Genomic DNA, 14,971 nt, shown 5'->3' on the forward strand with positions numbered 1-14,971 from the left:
ATAATAAAGCAATATATTTTTCTTTTCTACTCATTGTTATAGTTCATTCTGTTTCTTTTGTGCTGTTTATTTATTTTCATTTTTCAAACATTACACATATATACACATGTACATGCGTACGTCCAAAAGAACGTACATAAATACAGATATACATACAGATATACATACATATATACTTACATAAACACATATATACGACCATACCTATGTACCCATGCATACTTAGCGAGTGTATGCTTTCGGGAGTTAATACCATGAAGCGTTAACGCATTATTAACGCATGTATTTTGTTCTCAAATTTTTATAATTATTACACATATGATGAACGTTCAATTAATTTGTTCTTGTAATAAATACATAAACAGTGCAAACTGTTATTTGCAAAATTCGGTGTCAATAAAAATGTGCAATTATTGCTTTACCACACTCAATATTAGGGGATAGGGGGGGGTTTCATTTCACCTTAAATGAAAACGACGGATACAGTATTCAAATACATAAACATATTTAAATACGCATATATACATACATACATACATACATACGTACATACATACATACGTACATACATACATACGTACATACATACATACGTAAATACATACATACATATGTACATACATACGTACATACATATATATAATATATATATACATACGTACATAAATATATATATACATATGAGACTAAAAAAGCATGTCACTTTTTTTTGCTTCAGAAGTTTTTTACCTTACTATGTTAATGTAAAAAAATAGTTGACACGGCGGACTATGTACACAAGCATACTCATATTTGCATATATTTATACATATATATATATATATATATATATAATACATATATTTATTTATAAGTACATTTGGAAATATACTTGGGGGTTGTTGACTGCATTAAAATTAAAAAAAATAAAAATCCTAGTACGAAAAAATATCAACCGAACGACAAATGATGCAATCAGCACTACTTGAACAGGTATTTTTTATTTTTTTTTTCCTCATTTTCTATCGTTTGCTTGTTTCACATTCGGCTAAACAAATTTATTTATTTTCGTGCCACAGAACGACCTTATATTCCGTAAGAGTTCAGTATGTGAGCAATGCATAGTAAAATGAATTGGAGTTTTAGGGCTTTTAAAAATATGTAAAAATAAACGTAATTATTAAACGTATATATCTTTATCTATTACTATACATATATATATATATATATATATTTATTCATTTATTTATATGTGCTTACCGTATTATGCATTTATATATATGTATACGTATATATTTTTTTTATCCATAATTTTTATCCCTATTTGTTGACCTTTTTTTTCCTTTCTTCAATTGATATATATGTAAGAATACATTTAGATATTCATATCACTTCATGTGTTTTAAAATTTGTTTTTCCTTTTTTTTTTTTTTTTTTTTACATAACATTTTTGAATCATTACATTTAGAATATAAAAATTAAAAAATTGAACAAACAAAAAAAGAAGATTTCCTTTTATCTGAAGTAACAATATTTGGAATTAATTTTGATATATAGAAGGATACTATTACGAATTGATTTTTCTTAAAAATGGTAAGACTTAAAAAGGAAAGATTAACGTTATGTACATGTATATATATATATATATATATATATATATATATATATGTAAATACATACATATATGCGTGAATATAAACATTTATATGTATATGCATACATTCACACGTACCTACTCACACATACGTACGTGCTGACATACCTTTATACATACTTACGAGAAGTACCCATTTGACAAATAACTAATTGTTGTAAAAAATATATAGCTACGTTTTTCCAAGGACTTTTCATTTATTTAGATTGTTTAAACATAAAATAAATTGCTACTTGTGGAAGTGTATTGACATATATAAATATAAACATACATTATTATATTTTTGTTCCTTCTTTCGCCTTTTATTTTCCCACAGTCGCTTAAATTGCAGAAAAGGTTAGCAGCTTCTGTTTTGAAATGTGGAAAAAATAAAATATGGATGGACCCAAATGAAATCAGCGAAATATCGCTTGCTAATTCGAGTAGGGCAAATAAAAAATTAAAAATAAAAATATATAAAATAAAGTGTAAAAATTAAAATATAAAGTATGAAGTGTACAGTGTAAAATATAAAGTTCTAATATAAAAAAAAAAAAAATTCCTTACAAATACTCACATTTTGCATGAACAAGTCATAATTTATTAGCATGACATATAAAAAGTGGCTTGTAACACATATCTGTGTGATACAATAAAGTGAATTTGAATGCTTTTAATTATCCATTTTTCTTCTTTGTTTGTGCTTTGTTTGTGCTTTGTTTCTTCTTTGTTTCTTCTTTGTTTCTTCTTTGTTTCATCTTTGTTTGTGTTTTGTTTGTGCTTTGTTTGTGCTTTGTTTCTTCTTTGTTTCATCTTTGTTTGTGTTTTGTTTGTGCTGTGTTTGTGCTTTGTTTGTGCTTTGTTTCTTGTTTGCTTCTTCTCTGTGTCCTTTTTTTCACCTCCTCCGTGTTTTCCATCTTTATAGGATTTAGCATAAGGAAATTATATAAAGAAGGATTAATTTTAAAAAAACCGCAAAAGGTTCACAGCCGAGCAAGGGTAAGATTGTACAAATTAGCAAAAAGGAAAGGTAGACATATGGGTATAGGTAAAAGAAAGGGTACGAAAAATGCAAGAACAAATCAAAAAACATTGTGGATTAAACGTCAACGTGTTTTGAGAAGATTATTAAAAAGATTAAGAGAAGCCAAAAAAATTGATAGACATATATATCATTCCTTTTATTTAAAATGTAAAGGAAATCAGTTTAAAAACAAAAGAACATTAATCGAAGCCATACAAAGAGAAAAAGCGGAAACCCTGAAAAAGAAATCCATAGCTGATCAGTTGGAAGCAAAAAGATTGAAAGCACAAATTTTAAGAAATAAGAGAAAGATGAAAAAAGAAAAGGAGGCTGTATCGTAAGGGCGGGGGGGATATTATAATCCACGTTATATATAATAATGTATAAATTATAATATAATTATGTAAGTAAATATGTATGTATGTATGTATGTATGTATGTATGTATGTATGTATGTATGTATGTATGTATGTATGTATGTATGTATGTATGTATGTATGTATGTATGTATGTATGTATGTATGTATGTATGTATATATGTGTATAATTGTGTAAAGCTACCATTAAATGCAAGAAATATTATATGTGTGTGCATTACGTTTTTGATGAAAAAAATAAAGCAAAATAAAATAATTTCAACGACTTTTTGACCCACTTAAAAGAAAACTTACTTGAATGTGTAAACGTTGCTTTTATGTTGATTTGTACGTATTTATTGCTATATAGCACACACAGGTGTGTGTGTATATGCCTGTACATATGTATGTATATACACACGTTTATGTGCCCTATTTCCTGCGGCATTACGTGTGGCATATTTTATTGCTTTAGAAAAAAAAGAAAAAAAAAAAAAAAAGACGGAAGAGGAAAAACAAAAAAACGAAAAAACAAAAAAACGAAAAAACGAAAAAACGAAAAAATGAAAAAATGAAAAAATGAAAAAATGAAAAAACGAATAAACGAAAAAACGAAAAAACGAAAAAATGAAAAAACTGCATAAATTTTAAACTTAAAAATTGTTAGAAATCGAATGTTAAAAAAAAAAAAAAAAAAAAATTACATTTTCCAAAATGGACCGTTTTAGAATAAATCAAATTTACAATTAAACAAATTAATTCCTTTTATCTTTTAAAAATAAAATTAACGCAAATAGTTCATCAGACTAAACCGAACAAAATGCATCAACTGACTGAAATATTCGAAACAATGTCATGTATTTATACCATTTACTACATACATATAAGGATATGTGTATTCATAAATTGGGGGAATATACAACTTCGCAAAAGGCTAGTGCACCGAATTGGACAGAACGTCCTATACGTGCGTGTATATATATATATATATATATATATATGTATATGTATGTATGTATGCCTTGTGAGTATACACGTGCACAGGGAGAGTATGCTAACAAACCCCACTGGCTAGCTAACTGTAGACTCTATTATCATATCATGTTTCTCTTATACTGCATAAGCATATTTTCATGCGATAACTTTTTTATTTCATTAATAACGAGTGAATTCTTCCTTTTAAATTCTTTTCTTTCGTTTTGCAAAGTGGATAAATCATTAACGTAACTCAACTGATGTAGCTTTCTTTGTTTGTTTATATTGTCAATTTCTTCCTTTAGCGTTTTAATATTATTTTGCAGGTTAATATCAATGTGTGTGAATACTTTCATATGTTCACACCACATGACTTCTTTATACTTACTCATTAATTCCATATTTATTAATGCATTATGTAAATTTTCTAAAATTAGTTCATGTTTCTTTAATGTTTTTTTCCATTCTTCTATATCCTTATTATCATTTAATATATCATTTTCAATATTATAATATTCTAAATTTAGCTTGTCCATTTTTTTATTCTGTTCACATCTGTTTAACTCATTTTGTACAATTGAATTTTCATTATTTACATATACGGATTGTGGGACTGGGAAATTTTTTAAATAATTTTTTATCTCTTTTTTTTTATTCATTAAATTCATCTCTTCTTCTACCATTTTTTTTGCGTTTTGTTCAAATTCGTTATCATACGAATCGATATATGGCAGAGCATTCACCAAGTGATGCAAATCAATTGTTTCGTATAGTTTCTTATTTTTTTCTTTTCCATTTGAAGAATTAGCTACACTGTCGTTATTAACTTCCACCAGATTGTTGTTATCATCTTTTTCTTCATCACTAGCTTCTTTGTGTATCTCCATCAAGTTGCAAATATGTACCGTTCAGACAGAGATCTCAAAAATGACTCTGCTTATTTTTTTTTTTTTCCTTCTTTATTTCTCTTTATTTACTTCTTTATTTCTCTTTATTTCTCTTTATTTACTTCTTTATTTCTCTTTATTTCTCTTTATTTCTCTTTATTTACTTCTTTATTTACTTCTTTATTTCTCTTTATTTCTCTTTATTTACTTCTTTATTTCTCTTTATTTACTTCTTTATTTTTCTTTATTTACTTCTTTATTTCTCTTTATTTACTTCTTTATTTCTCTTTATTTCTCTTTATTTACTTCTTTATTTCTCTTTATTTCTCTTTATTTACTTCTTTATTTACTTCTTTATTTCTCTTTATTTCTCTTTATTTACTTCTTTATTTCTCTTTATTTCTCTTTATTTACTTCTTTATTTACTTCTTTATTTCTCTTTATTTCTCTTTATTTACTTCTTTATTTTTCTTTATTTACTTCTTTATTTCTCTTTATTTACTTCTTTATTTCTCTTTATTTCTCTTTATTTACTTCTTTATTTCTCTTTATTTCTCTTTATTTCTCTTTATTTACTTCTTTATTTACTTCTTTTTTTCTCTTTATTTCTCTTTATTTACTTCTTTATTTCTCTTTATTTACTTCTTTATTTTTCTTTATTTACTTCTTTATTTCTCTTTATTTACTTCTTTATTTCTCTTTATTTACTTCTTTATTTTTCTTCTTTATTTCTCTTTATTTCCCTTCTTTTTTTATTTCCTTTTTTTTTTTTATGAAATGTTCATAATTTTATTTGCATTATATACATGCTTACATTAAGCATACAAATATATACGCCTAACTGTACGCATATGTAATATATAAAATTTTTCAGCGTATTTTTGGCTAGTTTTTATATGTTGCTGCTAGAAAACACTTTTTCGATAAGCAGAATTCAAAAAATGAATAATCATTATATCCTTTATTTAGTTTCGAGCAAAATCTTTGACTACTACACATAATGCTTAACTGCTAAAAAATTTAGCAATGAAATGAAGCTTAAATTTTTCAATTTTAAAAGGTGTAAAATAATTACTATTTTTTTTATTAACAATTTTTTTTTTTTTTTTTTGGGGGGGGGGGGAGGTTTTCACATACGTATATATATGTATATGTATAAGTGGATAGACCTCGAGGTACATTTTAGTGTTCTCATTGTTTTGTGAAGATCCTAATCGGATAAGGCATTTTTTGTTCATTTTAAAAATAAAAATATAATAGGTACGAAAAATGTTGATAAAAAATAGATTCTTATCGTTTCTAAATAATCAATAAATGGTCAATAAATGGCCGATAAATGGCAAATAAATATTCAACAAATCTATTCCACTTTTGACCGTTCGTTATTTATGCATAATTTTTTCCGTTCATTTGTATTTATTTTAAAATAGATATATAAATATAATATTTTATATGGTACAAATTTTACAACGATATATGGGTTTGCAATAGTTTGCAATATGGGGCATTTTTATTTGCAAATCTGGTTTACCCTTTGTTAAAGTTTACTATTTATTTTAGTCATAATATTGAAACATTGAAAAAGAAGAAGTAAAGGATAACAAAAAATTTCAGCCTCTTCGAAAAATTATATATACAAGAAAAATAAAAAAATGCATAACACGTACATATAATATATGTACATTTTTTCAAAATGTTTTATTGCATATGTTTTATTTGAAGAAGCTGGGAAAAGTAAAAATTATTTAAAAAAAAATTAATTTAAGTCTTTTATTTGTGGAATAAATGAAAAACGATATGAAAATATGGATTAGCTTTATCAGAGTAGGGGTTCTAATGGTACCTGTTAAAATGTTATTCACGCGTTTATATATATATATACATACGTACATACTTAACCTATATACATATACTAAATATGCACATATTTCCTTTTAATTATAGTATAAAATACATTTTTTATTTCTGCATTTTAACCCCAAAAGTACAAAGTAGGAAATATATATATGTATGTATATAAAAAAAAAAAAAGCAAAGGAAAAATTTGCAATATATAAGCTGATTATTCTTTTTATTTGGTAAAACCTATCTTTTTTTTCTGTTAAAGTTTCAATTATGTTTTACTAGTAATAATTTCTATATAATTCCGGAAAAAAAAAAAAAAAAAGTCCTTTAGTATATATATATATATATATATATATATATATATATATGTACATATACAAATGTATAAATGTACATATAATGTGCCCTTCATAATATATATTACATACATAAAAATGGGTGCAAAAAGGTATATAATATAACAACGTAAAACTGCTTAATTATAGAAAACAAACACGTTTCGTCTTTTTTTTCATTGACCTTAACCTACACAAGGGTTATATATATATATACATATATATACATATACATATATATACATATATATACATATATAATGGTTGTAACGAAATAACGTAATGTTTATTTAGTTATATGTTTTCTTCTTCTTTCTTCAACTTGTACAAAGAACATAATAAAAAAAAAAGAAAAAAAAATATACTCAACCACCACCGCTTAAAAAAATTTTACTTCTAAAGGGAATAGAGTTGTACTTTCTTTATATTACCTAAACAGATTTTACTTTCATTTTGCGCATAAACATTATTATTATAAATATATATATTTATTAAAAAATGTACAAGTATAAACTTATTACTTTTTTGATAATATATGAGAAAAAATAAAATTTTTAAGTGTTAAGGTTTTTTAAAAAAAAAAAAAAAAATTGTTCTAACTGAAAAGGTGTCAAATTGTATATAATAAAAATTATAATGCAACGATTGATGTGAAGGAACAATATTTGTACATATATACATTAAACAGAAGTAAAACGAATTAATAAATTTATTAAATCAGAAGCGCAAGAGAAAGTACTATTAATATTAAAATGATTTTTAAAATGGAAAGGAAGAACAAAATTACTGCTTGAGAACATTCACTGATGGTCTTCCCTTATAGTATATATATATATATATATATATATAATTATATATAGTAGTAAAATACTATTTCTTTTTCTTTTCTTTTTTTTTTCTTTTGGCTTATATGGTTTTTTCAAAGTGTTAAGCAAAAAAAAAAAAAAAATTAGAAAAGATAAAACCAAACTATTATAATATAATAATATATATTGTATATATATATATATATATTTAGGTGATATGAACATGTACATATTTATACATATATATACATATAATATGTAATATATATTATATTTATTCTATTATGTAAAACATGTTATATATAACATTTATATATTAGTACGACTAATTGCGTAATATATATATATATATATAGTATATATGTACATATATAGATAGATAGATAGATGAAGTACATATTTATCATTTAACTGTAGAGAAAAAAATTTACTACAAATTTTTATTATTAATATTAAAAAAGGAAAGGGAAAAAAGAAAAAAGAAAAAAAAGTATATAATGAATGAATGTATATAATGAATGTATATGATAAATGTAGAAGTATGATAAAATTTTGCGTTCGTTAATAATTTTTTATATTATTTTAAAAACTTTATAATGGCCATTTCATCAAAGCAAACACAATGATGTATACAGATACATGTAAATAAACGTAAGTGTACGTAAATATTCATAAACGTTTATGAATATATAGAAGTGTTAATAAATTTTTTGAAATTGATAATAAAAATATTCAAGTGCGCATAAAAACACGTGAGTTGTATACACGCTTATATGTCATCCCTATCGCATTTGATACAACTGAAGGTGTGTTTATGGAATAAGAAAATATAGAAGGGATTAGTTTGATTTCTAATTTTGTGTACGCACAAATACTCTTTTGCTTTAATACATAATTCGCATTGTTTTTTATTTTATTTTTTTTTTTTATATATATAGGAAACAGAACAGAACTATGTATAATACATATATTTGTATATATGTGGATATATGTTGATATATGTTGATATATGTGGATATATGTGGATATATGTTGATATATGTGGATATATGTTGATATATGTTGATATATGTTGATATATGTTGATATATGTTGATATATGTTGATATATGTTGATATATGTGGATATATGTTGATATATGTTGATATTTGTTGATATTTGTTGATATTTGTTGATATATGTACATATGTATTTACCTATACGAGCAACAGAAGAACAACGAACTCCAATTCATGATTCTTCGTCTTTCCCCTTTATGTGCTACTTAATTTTTCAATGTGCATATGTATGACATGTATACTTCTATTTGTGTGCATGATATCATACAGTCTTTTGTGTAATTCTTTAAAATAGCTACATTGCATATGCTTCATAAAAGAACAAATGCTCTTCCGCCGACTTAATTGTAAAGAAGTCTTATATATTTACCATTAAGTGTACATATATGTGTGCACATACATATATACACAAATGTATATATATACATGCTTACACGAATATATTTGTTTACCCCTTTTTGTGTATTTAGACTGCCGCACTACAAGTGTACTCACGCACACAAGCACACACATACGCATATACGCATACACACTTAGATACATACACACACATAGATACTTACATACACACACATAGATAGATACGTACACACACATAGATACTTACATACACACACATAGATACATACTCACACATAGATACATACTCACACATAGATACATACTCACACATAGATACATACTCACACATAGATACATACTCACACATAGATACATACACACACATAGATACATACACACACATAGATACATACACACTGCTAACTAACCTAACTTTTTTTTTTTTCGTATTAATTTAGTACTTTTAAAAATAAAAATAATAAAAAAAAATTTAAATAAAAAATGAAAAATGAATTCTGTTGATAATAAGGAAGTAAGTGATAATCGTTCAATGAGCAATAAAGATGAGTTTAAAGAGAAGAGTTCATCAAGTATAAAAATAAATCTGTTTGAAGAAGAAATAAGTCTCGGATGTTTATCAAATATAAATAGAGGGAAATTAGAAAGGGTTTGTTTTTTCTTAGGTTTAGAAAAATATATAAAAAAATTAAAGAAAACTGTAAATAGATTTTATTTCATATATGTAGTAGTAACAATAATAAATTTTTTAATATATTTGAATAGAGGAATAATACCAGGCTCATATGATTATTTGTCATCATATTTAAAGGAAGTATATGCAACCACTAATGTAGATGTACATATAGGTTTTTTAACGTCCGTGTTTGTATTTGGCTTAAGTATAAACTCGGTAATAAGTGGATCTCTGGCATCTTCCTATAGTGTATTTCGAATAACAGATATATTTTTATTCCAAAACGCATTAGCATTGCTATTTACAGGATTATCTTTTATTATAGGCTCCTATTATTCTTTAATGTTTAGTAGATTTTTTTGTGGGTTTAGTGAAGCAGCTTTTACTACTATTATTCCTCCTCTTATTTATTCATATTCTAAGGATAGAGCTGGGTCATGGATAAGTATATTTATTACTATGTTTCCCTTAGGAGGATGTATAGGTTACTTACTAGCTGTTGTTCTTCCAGTCCTTAAGGTCAGTATCGCACAATATTTTATTTTTTCTGGAATATTGTTTTTAGTATTTACTTTTTTAGTCTACCTTTTTGATGAGAATTTATTGAAAAAGTATGAAGATGAAAAGAGTAGGAAAGAAATGGAAGTATCAAATAAGGCAGGAAAAGATTTAGAGGAGGGGATCGCCTTAAAAAATGATATTAGCGTCAAGGATGCTAATGCAAGCGGAGGTGCAAATTCAGGTGCAGCTGTACATGTTGATGGTTCCAAGGATAATAAGCAAAAGAGTTCAGCAATTAGCGGTAGTAAGAATAAAACAAACGCTTCCGAAAAGAACAAGAACGAAGCGAGTCCTGTGCAGAAGGGAAGCAATAAAAATAAAAGCAGCGTTAATAGTGGTAGCGCTGATGCTAGTGGAGCCAACAACAGTAGCAGAAACGTTAGTAGTAGCAAGAGCAATAGAAAGAACGTAGGGAGCTATGACCGAGGTAGAAGAGGAGTGAGCAATGGGAGGAGCGAGGAAAAAGAAAGTGAAAACGGCAGAAATAACAGTAGTGTACATACAAATAGCAGTGAAAATGTAGGAGAAAAGGATAAAAACAAGAATACAAGCAACAGTAGAAATAGCATGAATAATGAACACTTTGGAAGCTTAAATAATCTAAGTTTGTCAAAATTAAAGAATAGTTCTAGTACAAAAAGTGTAAATAGTGTTGCACATTCAAAAAATAGGAGTTCAACTGATTTTTCAGACCAATATAATAAAATGTATGAAGAAAATACATTTAATACAAATAACAAAAGAAAAGATAATAGTATGTATGATGAAGAAATATTTTATCAAGTAGATGGAACTATTGATGATCATAATATTAATAATAGTATTTCTTATAATTCTACTCAAAAGAATTTTAGTGATAACAATAATACAGAATATATGAATGAGAATGATATGGGAAGAAATGTATATGAGGAAGAAGGGAAAAACATAAATAATAATAGTTATATAAATAATAATATAGATAAAATTTTCACTATGCAAGCATATGGTAGTGATGAATTATATTTAAATACTACACAAGAATCAAATGGAAAAGGTATGACCAACGTTAATAAATTTTTAGAAATGGAATTAGATAATTGTATCGAGTCTATTGATGAAGATAAAAATGACGATTTAAACATGAACGTACTTATATATACTACCTTAACAAATGTTAGTTTCTTATTAATAGTTTTAGTATTAACAGCACATGTAGACATGATACAATGTTATTTGGTATACGGTGCACCTATTCTTTATGCTCTTAAAATTTTTCCATCTTATAAAACAGCAACCATTACTTGTAGTTTATGTGCTTGTATGTCATCTATCCTTGGGACTTGTTTTGGAGGGTATTTGGTCGATTTTTATAATTTAAATATACAAAATATTGATATAAATTATGAACATATAAAAAATAATGAAAAGAAAATAAAAAAATATAGCAAGGATGTTTTAGTTCATGAATATCTTCGAATTATTGGCTTCTTAACCTTAGTTATATTGATTATTGCCACTGTTCTTTTGTTATTAATTCCGTTTATTACGAACATGTACATATTCACCATTGTTATGACCCTTGGGCTCACTTCCCTCTTTTCCATTCTGGTATACTCTAGCTACATATGCATATATTTATATACATACATATAAACACATGCATATATGTACATACATATTACATATACATATTACATATATATACATATAAACAAGTACATACATATATATATATATATATATATATATATATATATATATATGTATGTATATATGTATACCCCTTGCTTGTCCGAGTGAATGAATGAACAATGCGTTTACGTGTTTATGTGTGTACACAAAACATGCTGCATAAATTTTGTATTTATGCACAAATTGGTGTAATTCTTGTAAGAGGGAAAACATGTTTGTCCCCCCATTTATTCCTTTTTATTCCTTTTTATTCCTTTTTATTCCTTTTTATTCCTTTTTATTCCTTTTTATTCTTTTTTATTCCTTTTTATTCCTTTTTATTTCTTTTTATTCTTTTTTTTTTTTTTTTTTTTTTTTTAACATATATATATATATATATATTATATATATAATATATATATATGTGTGTGTGTGTGTGTGTATGTGTATGTGTATGTGCAAATTGTTTGGCTAGCTAGATTTATATTTTTTTTTTTTTTTTCATATCCCCCCGTTAAGCCTGGATATAACATTGGAGTTATGGTTTGTGTGCCCCGGAACATAAGAGCCTTTTCCATTGGAATGTCCTCATTTATATCTCATTTGTTGGGGTAAGTATTTAAGCAAAGTACACGAATATACATATTTGTGCAGCTTTTTACAAACTGTAAAAATGCGAATGTGAAAATGTAAAACTGTACAAATATGAAGATGTAAAAATGAACAAATGTGAAAATTCAAAATGATGTAAACTGTGTGCGCTCATATATTTCCATCTTTTCCTTATCTTTGCAGTGATATCCCTTGGACAATTATCATTGGAAAGATAAAGGGAACCCTATCCCCCGACTGTGTTGTCACGCGAAACGTAACGTTTTCAAATATTTGCATACTCATATAAGCATACATACGTACATATATGCACTCGTACGTACGTATATGCGTAAATGCACCAAATTATGTAAATAAAAAGTTGGCCTTAATTACTAATCTTTATTGTATTTTATTCATTGATTTATGCACGTATTCATTGATTTATGCAGTTATTCATTTATGCAATTATTCATTGTTTTATGCAGTTATTCATTTATGCAATTATTCATTTATGCAGTTATTCATTGTTTTATGCAGTTATTCATTTATTTATTATTTTAATTTCCCCCCTTTTTTACATGTACAATTCATGCAGGGTGAGATGAGTGAACGATGTTATGAGCAAAGTTGGGGTTTAAGAATGACTTTACTAATTATTTGTTCGAAAGCCCTTGTAATGACAATGGGTAGTTTTTTGCTTTACGTATACTCTAAGTATAAATCGGAGAGATACAAAAGTAGACAAATTAAAGCATAAATAACAGAAAAAAGAAAAGAAAAGTGTATCATTTGATGTTGATTTATATCATTTATGACACATATATAAAAGGATTGTATATATTATGTGCCTCATGCATGATCATACCTTGTTTTTTTTTTTTTTTTTTACCTGTTCTTTTATTCTCCCCTTTATGTTTTTTCATTTGTTTATCGACTTATCCATTTGTCTATATATATATATATATATCCATCTGTCTTTCTATTCTTTTATCCTCCTGTCTTTCAATATATCCTGTCCTCCGCTTGATAAATTTTTTTATATTTAAAAAAAAAAAGTTTGTTACTATCCTTGTGCATACAGCACATAATATTACATTATTAATATTACAACATCTTGTAATTATTTTACACAGCATTTATGTTTTGCTATTTTTATAATTTTTTAAATTTCAATTTTAATAATTATTTTGAATTTACTATTTCATTCAATATTGCGTCTCTTATTTTATTTAATTTCATTTACTGTTTCATTTACTGTTTCATTTACTGTTTTATTTGTTGTTTCATTTGTTGTTTCATTTGTTGTTTTATTTGTTGTTTTATTTATTTATTTATTAATTTTAATTTTTTTTATTTTAATTTTTTTCTCCCCCCCCCCGCGATTTATGGCATTTTAAATTTTAACGTATTTTATTTTTTTATATTCCTTCTTCTTCTCCCCATGTGTATATATCTACTTTAAAATTATGTATGTTGTTATTGCAATACTTTAAATTTATTAATATATACTACATATATATATGTGATAACTAACCTTACACATAAATGATTAAGTATGTATGTACATACGTACATACATACATACATACATACATATATATATATATATAAACGCATATGTATGATTTAACACTTTACTGTCTACGTACTGTGCATATACATGTATATATACATATATATATATATATGTGCAAGAGCAACTGCTTCATTTTGTGTAATTTTAATATTTTTTTAGTTTTTTCAAATTAAATTTTAAAATTTTTTTTATTTACTTGCAAAAACATAATTAACTCTTCACTCATGTAACAACACAGTAAGATATATATATATATATATATGTTTATATATGGTTATATGTGTTTATATGAGTTTATATTTTTTAAAAAGAATATTTTTTCTTTATTATTATCTTTTAACAAACAAATTATGCAAAGAGCATGGCATAATATGTTACTCGTTTAATGATACTTCGCGAAGCTTTAAGTGTTCTCGACTTGCTGTGCATTCCTGTACATCTATATAAGTACATGTAACGTATGCACATATATGCAAGCACTTGTACTTATGTCTATACGTGTATAACGTTGGGCGACAACAATTATAAAAGAATTGGCAAATGGAAACGAAAAATAAAAGAGAAAAATAAAAACGAAAAAAAAAGCGAAAAAAAAAGAGAAAAAAAAAGCGAAAAAAAAAGCGAAAAAAAAGCGAAAAAAAAGCGAAAAATA

General features: G+C 25.5%; 3 protein-coding genes across 3 annotated transcripts; 2 read left to right on the forward strand and 1 right to left on the reverse strand.

The window, feature by feature from the left end:
• Positions 1-1,569: 1,569 nt before the first annotated feature.
• MKS88_003824 (60S ribosomal protein L19) lies at positions 1,570-2,977 on the forward strand (the record flags this gene model as incomplete). Its single annotated transcript, XM_067216952.1, has 3 exons — positions 1,570-1,572; positions 1,950-2,055; positions 2,538-2,977. The coding sequence occupies 3 exons, from the start codon at positions 1,570-1,572 to the stop codon at positions 2,975-2,977; spliced, it is 549 nt and encodes a 182-aa protein (XP_067072635.1).
• Positions 2,978-4,086: 1,109 nt separating this feature from the next.
• MKS88_003825 (pre-mRNA-splicing factor CWF7) lies at positions 4,087-4,854 on the reverse strand (the record flags this gene model as incomplete). Its single annotated transcript, XM_067216954.1, has 1 exon — positions 4,087-4,854. One exon carries the CDS (start codon positions 4,852-4,854, stop codon positions 4,087-4,089), a length of 768 nt encoding a protein of 255 aa, XP_067072636.1.
• A 4,895-nt stretch (positions 4,855-9,749) lies between these two features.
• MKS88_003826 (major facilitator superfamily-related transporter) lies at positions 9,750-13,500 on the forward strand (the record flags this gene model as incomplete). The annotated part of the gene is made up of 4 exons (XM_067216955.1): positions 9,750-12,086; positions 12,669-12,760; positions 12,945-13,017; positions 13,339-13,500. 4 exons carry the CDS (start codon positions 9,750-9,752, stop codon positions 13,498-13,500), a joined length of 2,664 nt encoding a protein of 887 aa, XP_067072637.1.
• Positions 13,501-14,971: the final 1,471 nt, after the last annotated feature.

This window comes from Plasmodium brasilianum, chromosome 11 (assembly GCF_023973825.1).
Source record: "Plasmodium brasilianum strain Bolivian I chromosome 11, whole genome shotgun sequence".
NCBI classification, from domain to species: Eukaryota; Apicomplexa; class Aconoidasida; order Haemosporida; family Plasmodiidae; genus Plasmodium; species Plasmodium brasilianum.